This window comes from Equus asinus, unplaced genomic scaffold, assembly GCF_041296235.1.
Source record: "Equus asinus isolate D_3611 breed Donkey unplaced genomic scaffold, EquAss-T2T_v2 contig_2, whole genome shotgun sequence".
Classification (NCBI taxonomy): domain Eukaryota; kingdom Metazoa; phylum Chordata; class Mammalia; order Perissodactyla; family Equidae; genus Equus; species Equus asinus.
The window spans coordinates 1,154,879-1,178,439 of record NW_027224849.1 but is presented as its reverse complement, the minus strand read 5'-3'; the positions used below and the strand labels follow the sequence as shown (position 1 = coordinate 1,178,439).

The 23,561-nt window shown below is 39.9% G+C and overlaps 2 protein-coding genes across 2 annotated transcripts in view; both read right to left on the bottom strand.

The window, feature by feature from the left end:
* LOC106847259 (centromere-associated protein E) overlaps positions 1-5,888 on the bottom strand; it is a 34,528-nt gene extending 28,640 nt beyond the window's left edge. Inside the window, exons 1-2 of the mRNA XM_044766506.2 lie at positions 5,584-5,888; positions 1,134-1,210 (exon numbers count right to left, since the gene is read on the bottom strand). Of these exons, the coding sequence (XP_044622441.2) occupies positions 1,134-1,136 (3 nt within the window). The 5' untranslated portion in view covers positions 1,137-1,210; positions 5,584-5,888. The remainder of the gene's footprint in view (positions 1-1,133; positions 1,211-5,583) is intronic.
* Positions 5,889-10,892: 5,004 nt separating this feature from the next.
* The window catches only part of LOC123284123 (serine/threonine-protein phosphatase 2A regulatory subunit B'' subunit beta-like), a 55,521-nt gene continuing 42,852 nt past the window's right edge, over positions 10,893-23,561 (bottom strand). Inside the window, exon 3 of the mRNA XM_070503554.1 lies at positions 10,893-11,517. Within this exon, the coding sequence (XP_070359655.1) occupies positions 11,461-11,517 (57 nt within the window). The 3' untranslated portion in view covers positions 10,893-11,460. The remainder of the gene's footprint in view (positions 11,518-23,561) is intronic.

Below are 23,561 nucleotides of genomic sequence, written 5' to 3'. Positions count from 1 at the left end.
ATAGGCACATATAGAAAAAGCAAGTTAAAATGGAATTTTAAATAAATATTATTAACCCCAAAGAAGAAAAAAAGAGAAAGGGGAACAAAAGCCAAACGGAAAAAAAGAAAACATATAGTAAAATGGATGACCTAAATCTAACTGTCAATAATTACATTAAATGTAAAAGGATAAAATTCTCCAATTGAAACTTAGAGTTTGTCATAACAGATAGAAAAACAGCATTTAAAAAGAAACAAAAGAATATCTTAAATACTCAAATTCTTTGTTAAATTCTATCATATGTAGTTTCATTATTTTGAAAAATATTTTGAATGGCTGCATAGCACTCTAACTTATGGTATAATAGAATTAATCATGTTTAGATGATTATGATTTTATACATTAAGTTGGACAACATATCTAAGGTCTTTTCTGCTCTTGCTCTCTGTTAATTTAAGACATGATTTTACTCTCTCTTATGGCCACTAGCAATCCGACTTAGTACTTCTGTGGTTCATGAGTTAGAGGATACTAATGTAGGATGATCCAGAATTATATCAAAGTCATTAAAATTCATCGCATCCTAGTCAGCAATAAAATAGTCATATTTATCATTCAGGAATCCCTTACCAAGGACCATGATCCATATATTTTCAAGTCTTAAATCATATTGCTATTCAATTCCAAAAACCTCACAGAGCATTGGATCTCAGCCTCCAGAGATCGTTCATTGCTGGGCTTTATCACGTGTATCTAGAAAACTCACGTCTGTGAGAATGTCAGAGTCTTTCCCTGCTTGGCCAAATGAGATCTCCATCTCTCATGCAACTACAGTCCTGACACGGGAAGCTCAAATCATTTCTTGACAGGACTTAATTTCTTCATTCCTCCATTATAGCTCTTAATATTACTAAGTTGAACATATAGGAGAGAATAATCTGGTCAGTGAATACATAAACACTGGCTAGAAGAGACTCGGCCACATAAGGAGGACTAGGTTATTTGGAACCATTGTTCAGTTCACTGGAATGGGAGGAACTGGGAAGCACATAATAACATGGGGTTCTTTTGGGTAGGAAGCTTCAGAACAATTAATGAAAACATTTACGTCCCACTATTTCAATGAGAAGGAAACACTAACTTACACATACCATGGTTGTGCACCTGCCAAAACGGATCAGTCCTCCTTGGGATTCCTCTACTGGGAAAGAACAAAGAGAATCCAGAGCTGGGAAAGGAAAAAGAGACCATGAGAGCAAGCATAATTTAGGGTTACCATGAGAGGAAGTAACATTTGGCTCCTCCATTCCATTTTGCATAATACCTCTAACTGTACAAACATAACAATATGAAAAAATTAGAAGGACTGTAGATAAACCCAAACTCTTCCCCTAATGCCCAGGAAACCCAAACACTTCAGCAGACAGTTTTCTGGCCAGACCTCCACTTTGGGGAAGCTGCTCTGCACCTGAGACTAGGCTGCTCAGCCCAGCCCTGAACAGGTCCTCCTCCCTCCATTCACACCTTCCAGGACTGAAAAGGAGCCACGCCATCCAGGCACACCTAACCTCATGGCCTTGGGGTCAGGTGAGGTTGAAGAGGTTAGAAAAGACATAGAACTGGTCAGGAAATATTCAGTATTCCAATTCCAGAAAAACTGACTGTGATTAAACACATTACAACATATCCACGTAATAAACGTGAAGTCAGGAAAAATATCGTGAACATGGAAAGCATTCCGGAAACACTGTCAGTAGAAAAATCAGGTTATAAAACTATAGGTACAATATGATACCATTTGAAGAACATATGTGTATCTCAATATCAAACGACTGAAAAATCATCAGACTTCAATAGACAGAAAAAATCTAGAAAGTTTTACATTTACATGTTGACAGTGCTTATCTTTTGCCCCTGATGGGGGATTTTGTTTGTTGAGTATATCTTAACTTGCTGATTGAATGTTCATTTGTTAAAATATCTATGCATGTGAAGATTTGTTGTGTGTTAAGTGGAAGCTGTTTTCCAAAATGTGGAAAGTTCATTCTTCTAAACAGAGTTTAGTTGGTCTTGGGGAAATGTACTAAATTTGGGTTGTTTTATTAAATGGTTTTTGTTTCCTTCAGTTACCAGTGACACAATCTCCTCTCAGGTTTCTAGGCATGCTCATTGCTGGATTACTGTCTAGACAGATGGCTGAAGTCCCTGAGTATAGCTAATATGTATTGTTGCTGGTCTCGGGGCTAAATCCTTTTGCAAGTTCTCTTCATGGAACCCGTTCCCATCCTGTTAGCCACGTCCTCCAGAAAGCTGCTCAATTATCTTATCCCATCAGTCTCACTCAGCAACCATCATCATCAGAATAAAAAATGTAAAGTAGGAGTTACCATGTGACCCAGCACTTCTGCCCTTAGGTATATACTGAAGAGAATGGAAATATGCATTCACACAAAAACTAGTACACAAATGTTCACATTTGTCACAGCCAAAAAGTGGAAGCAATACAAATGTCCATCAACAGATGGATGAAGAAAATGCCATTTATGGATATAAGGGAATATTACGCAGCCAGAAAAATAAGGCTATTTTGATACCGACTCCTCATGGATGACCTTGAGGACACTGCACTAAGTAAAATGAGCTAGTCACGAAAGTATAAATTTTGCACGATTGCTCTACTATGAGGGTCCTAGAGAAGTCAAATTCATAGACACAGAAAGGAGAACAGTGGTTGCCAGGACTGGGAGGAGAGGGGAATGGGGAGTTAGTGTTTAATGGGACAGAGTTTCAGTCGAAGATGAAAAAGTCCTGGAAGTGGGTGGTGCTGATGGTTGTACAACAGTGTGAATGTACTTACTGTCACAGAACTGTACACTGAAAAGTGGTTAAAATAGCAAATGTAATGCCGTGTATACTTTCCAAAATAAAGTAAAAGAATGATGTGCTTATCTACCACATGGACGAACTTTGAAAACCTCAGGCTAAGTGAAAGGAGCTAGACATAAAAGGACACATACTGCATGATTCCATGTAGACTGAATTTCAAGACTCAGCAAATCCATGGAGACAGACGACGTGTTAGTGGTTTCCAGAGTATGGGAGGACGAGGGATAGGAAGTGACAGCTGACAAGGACAGGGTTTCTTACTAAGGTGATCAAATATTTTGGAATTAGATAGTGGTACTGATTTGTACAACCTTGTGAATATAGTAAAAAGTTTTCTTTTGAGTACACTTTTACAAGGTGAATTTGGGGCTGGCCCAGTGGCGTAGTGGTCAAGTTCAGCACATTTTGCTTTGGTGGCCCGGGTTCACAGGTTTGGGTCCCAGGCATGGACCTACACCACTCATCATGCCATGCTGTGGTGGCACCCCACATACACAACAGAGGAAGACGGGCACAGATGTTAGCTCGGGGCCACTCTTCCTCAAGCAAAAAGAGGAAGATTAGCCACAGGTGTTAGCACAGGGCCAAACTACCTCACCAAAAAAAAAAAGGGGGGGGAATTTTATGATCATGTATATATCTCAACTGAAAAAGTAAGGTAAAAATTTACAACATAAATTCCTTACCATCATGGTGCTCTCATAGGTCATCATAGTTTGATCGCAACCCGACAGTGGTGGCTGCAGTCAGAATGACATCACTGCCTTATCAAACACCAAGTCACATTATCTGAATCTCCCTAGTGGCCTTCAATGCATCTATTCCTATTCAGGGTTTACTTTACCTACCAGAAGGAACATAAGAGTATCAACAGTGTCATTTGAGTCTTTTTATCACCCCAAATACTAAGATGGCATGGTCTGGCATATGATAAGCATTTACTAAAAATCTGATTATTTTACCCCAAATTCTAGTTCTAGACATTTCTTAAGAAAATATTGAGATAAAGAAATGCATGTACGAGTATCTTCAATACAGAGTTTTTGACAGCCAAAAACTAGAAACACAAAAATCTAACAGGGAACAGGTTAATTAATTTGGTTCTGCTGTGTGATGGCATGTACAGGATTATTAATCAGGATGATACTGGTCCCAGTGTAAAGTACACACTCATAACCGGGGAATGGTATCCAGTTGAAACTTAAGACATAGATTCTGTTCTCAGATTTTCTAAATGTAACTGCTCTTAGAGTTCATGACATTTTAGTGTCTTGGGTTTTTCATCAGTAAAGGCAAGAGTACGAAGATCACTTACTTAGCATGAATATGTTGGAGAAATATGATCTACATTAAAACTTAGTAATATGTTGTAATCCCATATAAATATAAATATGTTAGCTATTTTTATTGAAGAACATTGCATGTCCCCTAATTGGGTATTATAAAAGAAACGATTCTCCTTCCTAGAGTAAAATTGTGCTTATCAGCCCTGCTCTGATAATGCTCACAAAAATAATGGGCAAAATTAGATCTTTTGCTTCAGAATGCATTTTTAATTCATACATCAAGAGTTTCTAGAAAAGAGGAGGAGGAAATTTCCCTCCCGCCGAAATGCAGCAGAAACAAAGAGACATTTGTGAATCACAACCTACGCAAAGAAGCTGATGTGATCAAGCGTCTCATAAAGTGAGAACATCAGTAAGACTCTCAGTGCCCTGAAGCAGCAACAAAAGGCATGTGGGTAAATAAAACGATTCCTTATTTTCTTGTATTTCAATCAGTATTTGGAAATCTTTTTGGGAAGACAACTAAAAATCAGATATTATTGCAAAGTTTTGTTAAATTTTTCTTATATCAATAATTTAAAATCAGTGAATTTATGAAAGAAAGAAACAACTATCCTCAATGTTGATTTTTGCATGAAAACAATTCTTTCCCCTCCCCAAGGTTCTTCTTTGGGGGATGGCAGGACTGAGGAGGAAGTCACCAGGCACCAGGCTGTTCTTGGGGCACAGAATGACTCTCTTACACGACACTCTCCAGGTCCACACCCGCCCTGCTCATACACATAAACAGATGGAAAAGACGACAGAGCCTGGACTACGGGTATAGGTTTACAGCACGTTCCTGGGGTCCGAGCTCTGGGAACCCCGAGGCTCTGAGACAGTAGCTGCCCCTCAGAGCTCCCAAGTAGAGAACTCCCCAGGCTTTCCCAAACTAACCTCGGTGCCCCCTGGCTGGAAATCTTCCTTTAGGGCTCAATGTCCTACTTCCCTCTTGCAGCCAAGTGGCTGTGAGGAGAGAAGAGGAGGAAGCGCCAGGCAGCCCAGAGCCACCAGACAGTGACGCCACAGAGCCACAGCCATCACACCTGCACAGGTAAAGGACATGCAACCAAATCCCCGTCACCCCAGCACAGCCACGCACCTGTCACAGCCTCGCAGCCACACCCACGGCACGGAGGCGCATCCCACCACTCACTCGCGTCTCTCACACACACCCCGCCACACGCTGCCCGTCTGTCCCCACAGACACACACCGTCCTCTGCCATTCATGCCCGAGAGTCCCCTGAGGACTGGCGTCCTTACTACGGGCCTCCACCCTGTGAGCGCTTCTGCCGCCACCCCACCTGGTTCACGTCGGGCTCCGAATTGACTCGCTTCACAGGATTCCCGCATCCTGTGCTAACACATCCACAAATGAGCTCAACTCACCTTGCAAAGTGGGAGAAGCGCGCGAAAACGGAATGGAAGCCAAAGATCTGGCGTGACCGCTGCCCTCTGGGAAGTGTCGCTCCAACCTGAACCTCTCTGGGCGCGGCGGCTCGTCAGACAGGCCGCCGAAGCGCGGAAGTCCCGGTGGAACTGCAGCGCGAGAACCGCCCGGAGCCCGGCCCCGGAGCGCGCGATGCGAGGGCACGTGCACGGGCAAACGCCGCTGCGCCCAGGAGGCCGAGCAGGGCAGCCCGGCGCTGGTTCTGAGCCTCTGGCCTGTGCACGCAGAGTCGCACTGGAGTGTCGGGGGGCAGCCCCTGGGGCGCGAGCGCAAGGCGGGTGTGAGCTCTGAGGGCGGGGCCCCGGGCGAGTCCCCTCAGGCGGCTGCAGCCTGGCGACAGCATATGCGGAACCTAACTCCTGATACCGCCGGGGGCGGGCTGGTTTATTCAGAAAGCCTGTTAGCTGCGTTTAAACGGTGTGTAGGAGTGAAGTAACACATGTTTACTTAATTCTCTAGGCTAAGCTATAATAATAAAAATGGAATGAATATTTAATTGTAAAGGTGCTGTGGTGAATATTTTGTATATACTTTGCAATATTGATTTAGGGACAGATTTTCCAAGCATACCCAAAGAGAGGAATCTTAGTAAAATTCTAAGAGTTCACTGGATAATTATTGTAATCATCCTAATCACTTGAATGCAAATCAATTAATAAAAGTAAATCCTAGACAAAGATTTGATAGATTTATTTTAACAAATATAATGAGACTGCATTACAGCCCGCTGAATTAGAATCTCTGGAAAGCTTTTGTTTATGTCTGTGGAGGATTTTGACACAGCCAATGCATGGACTAAGATTTGAGAGTCAGTGCCTAATAACAAGTATAATAATGCAAATAATAACTAATGTATACTTAATCCATGCCATGAGCCATGCACCAGGCCAAGCACTTCAGATTATCTCCTTTAACATTCATAACAACCCAATGGTGTAGGTACTGTTACTATTCCTGTTTTATATGTGAGGGAATGGACGTTTAGAGGGGTCAAGTTACCTGCTTAAGGTCACATGGTAGGACTTGAGCTCATGAAACAGACAAACAGCTTTTCAGCCTCTAGCTGTAACCATCAATTATATACAGAGGGCCAAGGAACATGTTAAATGGCACCATGGGGATTCAATCAGAAAACTCCAGAATGTGGGAAATTCCATGACATAAATGACTTGGGTTTTTTTTGACAATCAAAATGGATGAAACAGAGAGGGAAGAGAGACTTGTAGATCAGCACTGTCCTATAACACTTTGTGCAATCGTGGAAATGTTCCGTATCTGCACTATCCATGCGACTATTTGGCACTTGAAATGTGGCTGTTGCAATGGAGGAACTGAATTTTTAATTTTATTTAATTTGAATTAATTTGTGTTTAAATTTAAATGGATACATGTGGCTAGTAGCTGCCATGTTGAACAGTGCAGTTATAGATCAGACTAAAGAGACAGGTCAGTCAAATGCTATGTGTAGACCTTATTTAAATCCTGAGTCAAACAAAATAATTCTAAAAAGATTTTATGAGACAACTGGGAAATGGCCACTGACTAGGTATGTGTTAAAATTTTTAAGCAGCATAATGGCTTTATAGTTAGGCTTTTAAAAAAGAGACTTTACCTTTTAGAGATACACACTAAAATATGTAAGCATGGGGATGATATGACATCTGGAACTTGCTGTATAAGATTCCTTTGGGGGCAAGAGAGAGTACTGGTTGGAGTATAGATGAACATCACTGACCGTGAATGGATGATTGTTGAAGCTGGGTGATGGGCACATGAGGGTACAACTGTCTTCTCTCAACCTTAGAATAGGTTTGAAATTTTCAACAATTAAAAATGTAAAAAGATATTTGCGTAGTGCTTTTCCATGTATTATCTCATTTAATCATCAGAACTTAGGAAGCAACTGGAACGACTGTTTACAGATGGAGAATCCGAGGCTCAGAGAGATTAGGTAACGTGCCTGAGGTCACACAGCTAGTTGAAGGCCTAGACTCAAATCCAAGCAATCTACCTCCAAATGTTGTGATTCCATCTCCTCATACTCTGTGTGACAACCTGTGTCATTGTCACGGGTTGCTTAACGGTGAATGAAGCAGGAAGGGTGAGGGAAACAGAGTAAACACCATGGCTCTCATTCAGAATGATGGCTCTGCAGCACGTGCTCCTCTAATTAGGAAGAGATGACCGTCAGCCACCAGCTGCATGAGCTGATTAGTGAGCACAGAGAGAGAATGCTGCTGAACAGGATTAATTTGTAAGTTCCAGCTGTGAAAGAGGCTTTATTAACCTTTTTCTATATACCACCAATGATGATAATAAAAGCCATTTAAGACATTAAGTCCATTGATTGCAATTGCTCTTCTCAGGACTCAAAGGTTATATTATGCTCCTTTTCCTTCAAAATATAGTCAATATGTGCTGAGGAAAATTTTCTCAGGGTAGTATCTGAAACAAAAGACAAGTAACTTGTATTTGATCTTGTTAATGCATCTATTCTCAAATTAAATGATTTTGGTCTTTAATTTCTTATACCTTCCTCAAAGGCCTTGGTTCCTATCGGCATATGATGACACGTTAACGTTTCCTACATAAAAGATTTCACAGCAGAGGCACAGCTCGGCCAATGCTTTTAGGCAATATTTTCACTCCTTGACAATTATGATACAGTGAAGTATCTTTCTTAAGCTAATAAATTAACCACTTAGTATCTGTGGGAACTACAAACAAGAGAGATGAATATACTAATTATTACCCTTCGTATCCGGACCTTTGTCTAGGCTTCACTGCTTACTGGTTGTAGCCTATGATAGTAGTCACTCAGCACTTGAGTGAAGAGTCACATGTAGCTTCATCTCTAAAAATATTTGCAAATATTTGCCTGGATCTGTTGGAATGTAATAAAAGGGACAAAAAAATAATGGCCTAATAATGACAGGATGCAGGAAAAAGGGTTATGAATTGAATCTTGAAGCAATTAAACTGTGTCCCGTAGAATTTTATTCCTGGGCTGAGAGTAACGGCCTTGAAGCACTGAGCCTTCTTGCTCAGAACAACTGCCTGCTTCCCAAGCAGCTGCTCTGAATCCAACATCTCCATCATCTCAAGCAGCCGTCACTCCCTCCTCAGGTCTGAGCTGACCCATCTCACCTGAGAGCTGGAGTTGCAGGAAGGCACGAGGCAGGAATTGGAGTCAGAAGGCAAATGGCAAGCGCAGATTTATGGAATGGTGAGTTCCAATAATTAAGTAACCAAAATGTCATACAGAAATGAGATGTGCCACACAAATTGTAACCATGAGTGCCTTAGAGTTTGCTGAGGAGAGAATAGGATTACGAAGACTTTACCCTAATGGTCTAAGAAGGCTTTGAAAACTACGGATGTCTTTCCACGTGCTTTGAGTCAAGACTTGTTTTCTTCACGTTCTTATTAAAAAATCCACCTCTAGCCAAAAGGGTTTAAAGACATTACCACCTTCTAAAGATCATGAAAATTGAAAATCAAAATGACTTTGCTTATGTAGGATCCAAACTTTTCTGAAGTATTTGAGTTCTCTTCAAAGGAAATTTCACACATAATTTGGAGGAATGCACGTGTTGAGGTAAAGATTCTTTTAGGGACATTTAGATGGTGAAAGAAAGTAAGCCCTACCCTCACCCCCACAGATAGTGCAATAAACCATTATTAGATCTTATACTGTTATTAAATAATATGTTTTACAAAAAAGATTGAACACATAAAATAAGAACATACCTCTGATTGTTCCAGAAGTAAAAATATCATCATTTTGTGTCAAAAAGCTCTTCCTGATTGACCACACCTGCTATGTTCCTTGTTCACTGTGTAGTTTATTGCTTATTTCTACAGGCCGGCTCTGCAGATGTCACGTCTGGTTATGCGACAGGTTTGGAGTTTTAGTTTATTTTTGGCTGGGATGGCGTGACAAAGTTTAATGTCTTGCATAAGCTTAACATTTCAAAAATTTTTAGCCTGAACTTTGTTACATCTAGGACTTTCCTGAAACTTTGACCTGATAATGAGGAGAAAGTGAACATTATTCAAAAGATGTAGGACAAGGAAGATAGGGAGAAAGGAGCATCAGTACTGAACCCTCCAGATCAATCTTCGCCCTCGACCTGATACAGTTATCAATGCTGCATTAGACAACCCGGCTCTGGGCAGTGAGCAGAAGCCTTTCAACGAAGACGTCTGGCTACTACATACAGTGTTTAGCATGGTTTCCCAATTGAAGGTTTCTGAATTTAATTTAACCTCACCGTTAGCCTCCCTTAATATCTGGCAGGCAAAGTGTTGCACAGTCTGGATAGAATCCTGCTGCAGGATTACCAGATTTCTGGACTATTAGTACTATTCTCTTTTAATGTCATCGTTGTGAAACAAAATGAACAACCTGAAAACTATATTTGCAAGTTAAGCTGCAGTAACCATTTACTGCCAAAACTAAACGTGACCAAAAACCTCTAAACATGACAAAACACACGCACACCACCCTACACCACACACACACACACACACACACACACACACACACACGGGCCAGGAGCCATAAGGCAATAGTTTGATAAATTATACTACTATCAAAATCATACAACTCCCAAACACAGAGGATACACACAAGAGACAGAAAGGATGTGGGTAAGAGGAATCCTCACTTACTACTAGGGAAAAGTATGAACTCTAGGAGACAACCACGCTGAAGAACACTTTACAATAGCCAGTAAGGAGGGTGCAGGACTCACAAACCAACAGCCTCCCTTGTAGACAGACACACTAGGGAAATCCTTGGACACGTGCACAAGGAGATATGTCAATGCAGCATTGTTTTTACTAAAGGAAAAAGGAATAATCTAAATGTTTATTAATTTTAAAATAGAAAAATATATTCATAAAAGGGACTACTATTCGGTAGTTAAAAGGAATAATCTCAATCTATATGCATCCACATGGATAAATTTTGAAGTCATAGTGAATAACCATGCTGAATTGCAGAATGATATGCACAGTCTGGTGCAATTTATAGAAACTTTATAATTTTAAAAAATTATATATATACATTTTTTAAAGAAACAGATCTGTGAAAAAGTATAAAACCATGGGAGTGTATTGTTTAAGGTGTTGTCAAAATCACAGGTGACTCCCTTGTTTAGGCCAAGCCCAATTTGGGTTCTTTTAAAAATAAGCAATGAGGTAGAAGTTTCAGAATATCCAAAGACTAGAGAGTATTCAGAAGTTTCTTTTACCGTCCTTTAATTCTTTCTGCAAAAACGTTCAGACATGAGCACATTGGTTCCATCAGCCTCCTCAGGAAATGTCTTCATTTTTCATGTGCCCGAGCAGATAGGAACGCCCCAGGCCCCCTGCCTGCAACCTTTCATAGAGGCAGACGTTAGAGCTTTGACCCCAGCTAAAATCTGCTCCAAAGTGGGCAGAAAGAGGTATTATGGCCTTTTTCAAATGAACCTCTCCTAGGGTCAAAATAAATTATTGTATAATATATAATATATCCAATCACAACTCAACGACCTCCTTTGAGGCAAGTTTGACGGGCAGATTCTTCTCTGTTCTTTATTAGCAACATCAGTCAGAAGGTGGCACAGTTTGTGAACAGCTTCTCACGGGAACTTTGCGAGCCTCACTGTTGCAACGATGTGAACCTGGTCTCTCTTGGAAAGATGCTTGCAGATCCCGGGAAGGCTTACTTGAGAACAACTGTCCACAGACAATTCATTATTGCTGTCTTTTTTTCTTCTAAAAGACACAGGAAAATATTTAAACCTTTGGTGCATGTGAGGGGGTTTTCAGGTGTACAAAGGGTCTCCACAAGTGATGCACGTCACCTTCGAGGTGGTGGTCACCTGTGGGGAGACGTGGAGAAGAACGGCATCAGTGAGAGTGGAAGAGAAGCTTCAGCTGTACCTGTAACATTTTATTCTTTAAAAAACAAAGGTGAAGCAAATATTGCAAAATCACGATAACATTTTAAAACTGGATGGTGGACATATAGGTGCTATTATATAATTCTCTCCTGCTTTCTGTACACTTGAAATGTTATACTTAAAAAAATGATAAAGAAACAAAGCAATGCTGAAGGGTGAACAACAAACTTGGAAAAATATATTCAGAACATGTATGGGTGTGGGCCCTGTGGCCGAGAGGTTAAGTTCATGTGCTCATCTTTGGCAGCCTGGGGTTTGCTGGTTCGGATCCTGGGTGTGGACCTACACACTGCTCACCAGGCCATGCTGCGGTAGCATCCCACATAGAAGAACTAGAATGACTTGGAACTAGGATATACAATTACGAACTGGGGCTTTGGGGAGAAAAAAAATACAGGAAAATTGGTAACAGGTGTTAGCTTAGGGCCACTCTTGCTCACCAAAAAAAAAGGAAAAGCATACTTAAAAAAAAAGGAACATGTATGAGAAAAGGGTCTATTTTCCTGATATGTAAAGACAAATCAATAAGGACAAGATAAATGACCCAAGAGAAAAATCTGTGGAGGATATGAATGGGGAATTTATAGAAAAATAGCTAATGAATTTATAAAATATATAGCCTAAATATATATGAATCTCTCTCCATGTGTGTCTATGTGTGTGTATACACTCATCAAACAAATGCAAATTGAGAAAACAATACTGCTTTTCACTATCATATTGGCAAAATTTCTTATATTTGGCAAAACACAGTGTTACTAATGGTGGAGAAGAAACATTCTCATGTGTTTTTGAGAAGACTGTATTGGTATAATCATTCTGGAAGGCAACATTTTTTACATTCCCTTTGAAAGACCAATTCCATTTCTAGGGTTTTTTCCCTTTGGATATAATTGCATGAATGCACACAGATATATGTATAAAGGTATTGTTTATCATAGTAAAAAATTGAAGAGAAAATAAATTTTCACCAGTGGAAGACAGATCAAATTGATGATGATACATCCAATTGCCGAATAGTCTGTATCAACAAATGAAGATCTCCACAATACAACATAAGTTTAGAATGAGCAAGTGGTGGAACCATGTATACAATACAATTCGATTTGCATGAAAGGCATGCGTTATACATACGTGTGCACCCAAATGTCTGAACGCAGCATCACAGTGATTACCTCCGGGGCATGAAACTGGAGGTTGGGAACAGGCAAGAAACCTTTTCTTTCCTCTTAGACTTTTATTGCATCAGTTAGGACTCTATGCTGCAAATGACGGAAAACGGAAACTCAACCTGCTCTAAGAAGTGGGTGGATTTGTTGGCTTAATGTAACTGAAAAATCTGGGGGGAGTTTCAGTTCATCTTGAATCACGGCTCTGCAATGTCACCAGGATGCTTTTCCTGGGTCATGACTTCATCTTTTGCGTATGTGAATGGTGTCCTCTAGGGGTGTGTACCTGATGGCCCTGATCATCTGGATAGCTCCCCTATCCATTACCAAAGGCAGGGGGGAATGCTTCCCTTTTCCAGAAGCCTCTACTTACTGGCTCTCAAGGGTTCATCAGTTCTAATTGGATTGTATACCAATCTTTGAATCAAACATCATCAATCGTGGCAACGGGCTTGTGGATCAATTCCAGGCAAACAAATTAACATAAAATGGAGTCTGGATGGTTTCCCAAAAGAAAGAGGGATGCTGGGCAGCAAAGAGCAAATATCCACTATTGCTAGATAATGTTTTCCCAAGGGCATGTAATTATCTGTCTGTCTATCTATCTATCTATCTATCTTTCTATCTATCTATCTATCTATCTATTTTATAGTCCACTAGGGCCTAGACTCTGAGCTCCACAGGAAGGGACTATGTTTGTGTCACTCATTATCTGTCCTTTGGGTCTAAGACGGGTTCCTGGAACATGATAGGTGGTCAGATAATATTTGTAGAATAAAAACAAGATGAAACAACCTACATTGCAACCTGACTCCTAATCACTGTCTACAGATTAAGAAAACTTAGTCACAGAATGAGCATCCTCAAGGCTATCTTTCACAATATTTTCATCCCAAGTGATCAGAAGAGAGGCTGATGTAGTGAGAGAGACACAATTTTTAGGAGAAACACTGATGGCTCTTTTAAACATTTGCTGATACTGCTTTTTGTTGATAGAAATTATTTGATACATTGTGTGAATTCATTACTCCTGAACTATTGCAATAATGGATGAACTCAGCTAATTCACTTACTCTATTGTTCAAATAGCTTAGGGTCAGGCTAATTTAAGACTTTTCTTCTTCTTTCTCTTCCCTTTCCTTGGCCCTCCTTTGAGTACTCCCCTCACCGGGCCACCGAGAACTGCTTCTGCCTGTGCAGCTTGCCACATATTTACGGTTGCCAGATAAAATACAGGATGCTCAGTAATGTGTGAATTTCAGATAAACAGCGCATTATTTTTCAGTACGTGTATGTCCCAGATATTGCATGGGACCAGATATTACATGGGGTATGCTTATCTAAAAGATTATTCATTGTTTATCAGAGTTCACATGTAACTGAGCATCCAGTGTTTTTATTTGCTGTAATTTCTTATTTTTATTTGCTAAATCTGGCAACTCTACACATAATGCCGGCTACCTGCAACTACTTTCAGTTTCCCAAAGGGTAAACCCCTGGGCTTTCTGGACCATGAAATAGCTGATTATTGGATTTTTACTTGTTAGTATGGCTCTTTTATACTTAAAGAGCAATCCTAAAGTAAACCCGTGTGTAACCACCCCCCAGGTGAAGAAACATAGCAGAACGATGCCAGTACCTTAGCGCCATCTGTGGTTCTTTCCTATATCAGCATCCTCCTCCCTCCCTTGAGGGGTAACGACTGGCTTTTTTCATCATTCTCTGGCATCTCTTTAGGTTTGCCACCTGTGTAAGCATGCATAACGATATAGCTCCTTTTGACTACCTTTGATAGTTTCTTTGTGACTTGTTTCTTTCACCCAACCTTGCACTTGTGAGGTTTATCCATGTTTATGAGTGCCGCTGTGCTTCCTTACTTGTCATTGCTGCACAGTGTTCCAAAATGTGATCATACCCATGATTATCCATCCATTGTACTGTTGTGCGGTTGATGGTACAGTTTTAACTTAAGTTGAAAATTTTAGAATGTTTTAAATTTATTGCAGGAAACTAAAATAACTACCATAAAATAGTTTCATACCGTTTAGGGAAATTTCTAATACTTAGTACTCCTCTGAAAATTTCTGTTGCTATATTCAATAATTGGGCAAAGTTTAGAGGCTTATATAAATTGGTTCTCATTTATATTCACAAATTGTTTTTTATTGTGGAATAACAGACATATAGTAAAATGCACAAATCTTAAATATATATCTTGATGAATTTTTACATATGTATATACCTGTGTAACCATCACCCAGATCAAGATCTAGAACGTTTCCAGCATCCTTTTACTATGACTGTCTTGCAGCTCTTTTATTTCCTGTTGCTACCTACAAGATAGCTGTCTGTCTAAATTTTTGGACATGCCCAATACAAGTCTGTATGATGATGGGTTTTGGGCTTTCAGGTGCACCACATGGTGAGTCTGCACAATGCTAAGTGGTTCCTTTAGAGAAGGGCTCAAGCCATTCGATTTCCAAAAGGAAAAGTGATAATACAGATGCTGATGGGGCTAACAAAGTAGATGAACTAATGTTTCTATTAAATAAAAAAATATTTATCTTCCAAAAGGAGGATTTAAGATCAGGCAGATAGTAACATCACATGTCTTTATAGTTAAATTGAACATATAACTCTCTGCTTGTGTATTTATCATATAAAGAAAAAACTGACTTATTGCAAATATTATCACCCACTAGCTGTAAAATGCCTTGAACCTGGTGATGTGTAGAAAGTATAAGAATAAAGTTACATGCAAGCAATTTATTCAAAACTTTGAACTTATTGATATATTTTTTATTACTATAATGTATTCTGTATACTGCTCTGTATTCTGACCACAAATTGCTGTGATTCCCCTCAGAATTATGCCACTCTCTAATGGCTACATAACAGCAATGTCTCTTAAAATATACCCAGTGGCACAGTGGTTAAGTTTGCACCCTCCACTTCAGCGGCCCAGGGTTCACCTGTTCGGATCCCGGGTCCAGACAAGGCACCACTTGGCAAGCCATGCTGTGGCAGGCATCCCACATATAAAGTAGAGGAAGATGGGCATGAATGTTAGCTTAGGGCCAGTCTTCCTCAGCAAAAAGAGGGGGATTGGCTCAGGGCTAATCTGCCTAAAAAAAATATATATATATATATATATATATATATATATATACACTCTGAAATTTATTTATTTATTTATATTTTAATTGCAGTAACATTGGATTATAACATTATATAGCTTTTGGATGTACATCATAACATATTTCGAATTCTGTGTAGATTACATCCTGTTCACCACCCCAAAATTAATTATAGTCCATCCCCTCACATGTCAGCCTAATCACCCCTTTTGCCCTCCCCTCCTTTCCCTATGGCAACCACCAATCCAATCTCCATTGCTATGTGTTTGTTTGTCATTGCTTTTATCTTCTACTTATGAGTGAGGTCATACGGTATTTGACTTTCTCGCTCTGACTAATTTCACTCAGCAGAATACCCTCAAGGACCATCCATGTTGTCAGAAATGGCCATGTTTCATCATTTCTTATGGCTGAGTAGTATTCCATTGTGTATAAATACCACATCTTGTTTATCCATTCATCCCTTGATGGGCACCTAGGTTGCTCCCAAGTCTTGGCTATTGTGTATAATGCTGCAATGAACATAGGGGTGCATGCATCTTTATGCTTTTGTATTTTCAAGTTCTTTGGATAAATGCCCTGCAGCAGAATAGCTGGATCATATGGTAGATCTATTCTTAATTTTCTGAGGATACTCCATACTGCTTTCCATAGTGGCTGCACCAGTTTGCACTCCCACCAGCAGTGTACAAGGGTTCCCTTCTCTCCACATACTCTCCAACATTTGTTGTTTCCTGTCTTGTTAATTATAGCCATTCTGACCAGAGGGAGGTGATACCTCATTGTAATTTTGATTTGCATGTCCCTGATAACTAATGATGTTGAGAACATTTTCATATGCCTGTTTGCCATCTGTGTATCTTCTTTAGAGAAATCTCTGTTCAGATCTTTTGCCCATTTTTTAATTGGATTGTTGGTTTTCTTGTTGAGCTGTATGAGTTCTTTGTATATTTTGGATACCAGCCCCTTATCTGGTATATGGTTTGCAAATATCTTCTCAATAAAGGAATACAGTCAAGTCGCAGGAAACAAAATCAATGTACAAAAATTAGTTGCGTTTGTACATACTAACAATGAAGCAGAAGAAAGAGAAATTAAGAATGCAATCCCACTTGCAATTGCAATCAAAAGAATAAAATACCTAGGAATAAACTTAACCAAAGAGGTGAAAGATCTGTACACCGAAAACTATAAAACATTGATGAAAGAACCCAAAGAAGACACATAGAAATGGAAAGATATTCCATGCTCTTGGATTTGAAGAATCAACATCATTAAAATGTCCATACTCCTTAAAGCAATCTGTAGATTCAATGCAATCCCTATCAAAGTTCCAACAAAATTTTTCAAAGAAATAGAACAAAGAATCCTAAAATTTACATGGAACAACAAAAGACCCTGAATAGCCAAAGAACACCTGAGAAAAAAGAACAAAGCTGGAGGTATCACACTTCCTGATTTCAAAATATACTACAAAGCTACAGTAACCAAAACAGCATGGTACTGGCACAAAAACAGACACACACATCAAGGGAACAGAATCGAGAGCCCAGAAATAAGCCCACACATTTATGGACAGCTAATATTCGACAAGGGAGCCAAGAGCATACCATGGAGAAAAGAGAGTCTCTTCAATAAATGGTGTTGGGAAAACTGGACAGCCACATGCAAAAGAATGAAAGATCATTCCCTTACACCATGCGCAAAAATCAACTCAAAATGGATTAAAGGCTTGAATGTAAGACCTGAAACCATGAAACTCCTGGAAGAAAACATAGGCAGTACGATCTTTGACGTCGGTCCTAGCAGCATATTTTCAAGTCACACGTCTGTCCGGGCAAGGGAAACTAAAGAAAAAATGAACAAGTGGGACTACATCAGACTAAAAAGCTTCTGCACAGCAAAGGAAACCATGTGAAATTTCTGAATGCTCACTAGAGATACGTTGTTCAGACAGATCTCTCCAGTATTTTACATTTTCAGCATGGGAAGGAAAGAGAACTCAAGCACTGAGAGTTTTAGTGAATCTTAAGGAAAAGTATTCACGTGTTAAATGAAATGATTTTGTGTGCACATGCAATACATGTTGAAGAGGAAGAGAGGGAAGAAGAAAGTGGATGGGCACTGAACAATGTTTTATTTCTATAAATGTGGAGCTTACAATTGAGAATCTCTTGCAGGAAAGATTCCAGGTCAAGATGTACGCTGTGACACATGATTAATCCCCACTCTCTCATCTCCCACTGAAATTCCAACACAGATACTTTTCAAAATCACAGAACTATATCTGTAGAAAACGATTACAGTCTCGTCAGTGTGCCAGAAATTTTGAGGACTACCTGGAAAATAGAAAGCAAATGGGTTGAAATTTCCTGTAAAAATCAAAAGAGAAGAAATTGCATCTCAGGACACCAAAGCCAAGCCAGGTTCTTTCTAGGAAGCCTCAGATAAGCTCTAGGCTCAGCATCAGCGGATTCAAAGGGAGGAGCTGGCTGTGGAGCAACCATCAGTGGAGTTCCCTCAAGATGCTTCCTCGTGAGAGTATTTGGGCCTGAGAGAAAAACCAAAGCCAGACTTGTAGTAATGTCAGAATTTAGACCCAAAAAAGCATTAAAACAAGATACTTTATAATATTAAAGGGGGAATTTGCAATGAAGGTATAAAATCTCTGCACCAAATAACATAGCATCAATATCGATCAAGCAACAACTGTAGGAGATGCAAGGAGAAATAGAAACCCACTAGAGATGGAGCCTTCAGTTCACCTCTCTCGATCTATTTTAGAGCAAGTAGACAAAAGTAAGAAAATAGAAGAAAGTGCAGTAATGTCTTCAAAGGTCTAGGGAAAGACTTTTTGAATTTAGCCTTATTGTTAATTAAGCATCAGGATAAAATGAAGACATCTGGAAATTAAAAAGTTACCATTCAGTGTCCCCACGAGAAAACAATTACTTGAAGTTCTTCAGGCCAAAAATGGGAAACCAAGACATCAGATTGTACATAATGGTGGCAACTAAGTACAACCAGAAAAAATAAAAGAAAAATTTAAGCAGCAAACTTTTAATGTCGTAGCCTTCAGTTTCCTTCTAAATTAGTTCAATCGCAATGTTTGGTTTGCGGTGAATAATACTTATGTAATCTTAATATTGTACATGCCGTGTATTGGTTTTCACTTTTGGGTGTCAAACAATGTCAAAAGCACAGAAGATTTAATAATTATATTACAGAACAGCAAGTAAATCTCATAAATCTTGGCAATTTAAAGATTACGTGGCAGGGTATCTCAGCCAACAAATTCAAGTGTATAAGAAATATCACTTTATTTTCTACATTTCAGTTTAATTTCCACCTCTGGGAAATATTCTCTTTCTCCCTCTACCTCTCTCATAAGACCTGCTTGATGGGAAATGTAACCACAGACATTCCTGGGCTTTCTCTGCCCTCCTGGGGTCCCACCAAGGTATGCAGTTGCCAAATATTCAGAGAGAAGGGCGCCCCCCAGGCTTCAGTGATCTGCACACCCGGGTAACCGGGAGCCTCCATGAATGACTCTTTGCAGCGCAGCAGATCTCTGCTCCTTTGGGGCTCCACGCGCGGCATGGGAGTCTCAGCTGAGGTTGGAACCCTGTGCTAGGGTCCTGCTTTCCCCAAATAGCTGACACCACTACCTTTTCTGAGGTTTGCCCCTCCTAGGGCTCCACCATGGAGCAGTGTTTGTTTCCCACGTAGCTTCTCAGCACCGCTCCGGCCCTCGCGGACCTCCGACGGGGGAGCCTCTCCTGCCCCTGCTCCTCCAGGGCCCCTGCGTCCTCCTGAACGTCGTGTGCTCCTCGCTGAGCTCAGGTGTGTGGACAAGTAAAACAGGCAAACATTTGACTGGCTAACTCTGCCCTCCTCCCTGCCCTGTGCCTCTCCTGAGGCAATAAAATTCACAGCATGTTACTGCTTGAATGGAAAAATGGAAAAGGGGAAACATGAATTAAGATCACACAGTATTTTTCAGACAATATTAACATAACTGAGAACAATAGGGAGGTAACTAGAGAGAAGAGGAGTAGAAGGGTAGTGTTCTTGCCTTTCATTGTGGATACTGAATCCATAGTAAATTTGATAAATCAAGAATTAAACATTTATACATGCTATTTAGAGTAAATAAGGCAATGACTAGAAAATAAAAATATAAACAATATAATCCAGAGGTGGAAGGGGAGTTAAATCATGATAAATTCTTAGTCCCTCAGAGTGGAATATCAATAGATTCTGTATAAACTTGATAAAACTTGAAGAAATATGATATACAACTAAACTAAAAACTATTAACAGAGGTGATTTCTGGGAAATGAGTTAGGGCCTAGGGAGAAGAGGAGAAAACTGGGAAGAGGAGGGAGACTTTGTTATTTTCATTTTAAGCTTTTTTATTTTAATTTTTTTAATGATGCAATCCTTTTCTAACAAAAATTAGGTTAGTTAAAAATAAATGACTATTTTAACACACTGCCTCATCAACATTTATAAGACATACTTAATAAAGAATTCACACATTAAAATGTGCCTATGGGCACTAGGCCTTTACTTTAAAAATTCACTATTAAATTCCTTCCCATATTAGGAAGAGCTGCTAAAAAATCCACACCGAAAAACAAACCCCCTTAGCTTTATATAGATAAACAAATAATTTAGCCAAAAAGAAATACTTGAGAAACGACTAGAAGGAAACACTAACAAAAATTAGCAAGAGTGACAAGGCAATGGTAATGAGCACGCCGTCTTTCAAAAGAAGAAATCATTCAAAATATTTCTTTATCAGAGTCGCAAAAAAAATCATGTCCTCTGGTACAGTAAAACCACTTTAAAGATATATTCCAGCACCCTGCTAAATTCCATCAAAGTTCCTGTATGTAATCTCTATCAGTGCACACTACACTATATATTTACTCCTGAGATCTAAACTTCATGTAAAACTACACATCATCCTGAATAAGAGAGAGTGCAAGATGGCACAGGCAAGCACACAGACTCAGTGCCCTCTTCACAGTCTACTTTCCTTCAGAAGGTGGGCAAGTTCCTTTACCTCCAGCTCTTGTTTTTCTCCTCTGCCAATATGGAACTTCCAAATCGAGGTCTTATGAGGCTTTCCACATATGCCAAGAAGGAACCCAGCTACCAGGCAAAGAAGTCCAAGAGAGACCAAATGGAGAATCTGCTGGGGAAGGAAAGCCTAACCAAAGGGAGAGAATGGCCCCACTTGATAGTCAGCAACTGGGTCCACAAAGATGAGCGAGACGGCCGTGGATTCTCTCACTCTAGTGGGAGAATGAGAAGAGAGAATTAGAAAGGGGATCAATACCCATCCCAGCCAGTGCCTGGCCCTTTGAGCCAACCCAGCTGAGAACACAGACATGAAACACAGATGACTTGTTCCACTGAGGTCTGCCCAAATTCCTGACCCACTGAATCAAGAGCAAATAAAATGGTGGTTGTTTTATGCTGCACATTTTGGGGTAATCTGCTACAAAGGAATAAGTAACGCATATAGTCCCCTTTGTGTATTCTCATTCATGATACTGTTTGTGTCTTCTTTTTTTGATCAATCTTGCTAGAGTTTTATCTATTTTAATTTTTTCAAAGAATGAAGTTTTAACTTTGTCGATTTTCTTATTGTATCTTTACTTTCTATTTCACTGGTTTGTGTACTTTCTTTTACTATCTTTCTATTTTCTTTGACTTTACTCAGTTATTATTTTTCTAATTTCTTAAGAGGGACACATATTAATTTTAAGATTTTCTTCTTTTCTAATATAAGCATTTAAAATTTCTTTCAAAATTCCTTTCAAAGCACCTAATCCCACTAGTCTTGATTTGCTTCTTCATTATCTTTTGGTTTTAGACATTTACATTTTCCATCATAAGTTTCATCTTAAACCCAGAAGTTACTACACAGGGATTTTAAATTTATTTTTCGCTTTTAATTTCTAACTTTCTTGAGTCTATGCAGTTTGTTGAAGTTTTCTTCATGGCCTAGTGTGTGATCATTTGTAACTCCTCCATACGTGCTCAAGGAAAATATGTGTTCTCTGATTATTGAATGTCCATTCGGTCAAGTTGGTTAATGCTTTTGTTGAGATCTTCTTTATATCGTTGCTGAATTGTGTCTGTTTGGTCAATCAGTGCTGAGAGAGGTGTGTTGAATCACTCACGATAACGGCGGATTCATCATTTTTTCTCTGTAGTTCTGTAGATTTTTGCTTCATCAATAGTGAGCCTATTTTATTAGCTCCATACATGTTTAAAATTGCTCTAGCTTGGCGAATAGAATGTTTTATCATTGCACCATGACCCTCTCTGTTCCTAACAATGTGCCAGCTTTCTTTTGGAAAACTGCTTGGCAATTTCTTATAAAGTTAAGCATACCCAGAATGACCCAGAAATACCACATCTATATTTCCCCAAGAGAAATAAAACATGCCCACAAAAAAGACTTGTACAAGAATGTTTATAGCAACTGTTGACCTTAAACAGACAGTCAGTTATTTCTCCAGCAAAAATGGGTTTATGGGGGACCAGGAAAGAATTGCAGTTCAAAGTCTGAAACCATCTCGAGCCAGGTGCAAGTCGCTAGCAGCATGGAGGAGAAACTCTATTCTGGGAGGAAGAGCAAGTTGGGACGGCCATTGTAAACATGGAGTCCAGAGGTATAGCAGCGTTTCACTAGCTGAGTTGTGATAGTCTCTCATTGGCTGAGCTTCTTGGTCAAGAAGAAGTCTGTCTTCTTCCTGTTGGGCTCTGCTAGAAGGTAGGGTGTGAGAGCTCCGCCTTTGGGCCCCAAGACTCCAATTTAATGAAGTTTCTATTTATTAATTTCCACACAACTTTATTCATAATCGCTAAAAACGGAAACAATCCAGATGTCCAGCAATGGGTGAATGGGTAGACAAAGTATTCGATGGAATACTTTTCAGCAATAAAATCCAACTCCTGATCACGCAACAGTAGGGATGGATCTGGAAAGCATGGTTAGAGAAAGAAGGCCCACCTGGGAGAGGACCTACCCCCTTTATGTGTGTGGTGATGGAAATCAGAGCAGAGGTTGGCTGCCTAACAGTGGGCGCCTGGAAAGGGGATGAGGGAACTCTCAGTGATGGAAATACTCTGTATCCCGATTGGGTGGTGCTTACACAGCTGTTTACGTTTAGCAAAACTCATCAAATCACACACTAAAAGATCAATCCTTTCCACGGTATTTAAATTTTACCTCAATAAAAAGCGGATGGGAAAAAAAAAGCCTGGCGATGTTGGAAAGTAACGCTAAGCGATGTAAGGAGAAATCTGCGGTAGTAAACCCTTTTTAAAAAATATTAAGTGAAGAAAACGTTCCAATAAGCTGAGCTGTATTTGTGTGACTAAATAAGGACGTTAAAAAGCCCTGCAAACAGTGAATCCCTTCTGCTCCGAGGAGCGCTTTCATTTTTCCTCGGATGCTGGGGCCCTGGAGCTCCGGTCGGATTAGGGACCCTAACGCCTCACCTGCGCCCCGGCCCCGCCCCTCAGGCATAATCCCGTCGTACCCGCCCATCCTTTGAACCGTGCGTTCCCCTTTCAATCAGTTCGAATAGCACAGGGAGAGAACCAATCGCAAGCCTCGTGGGAGAGAAGGGGC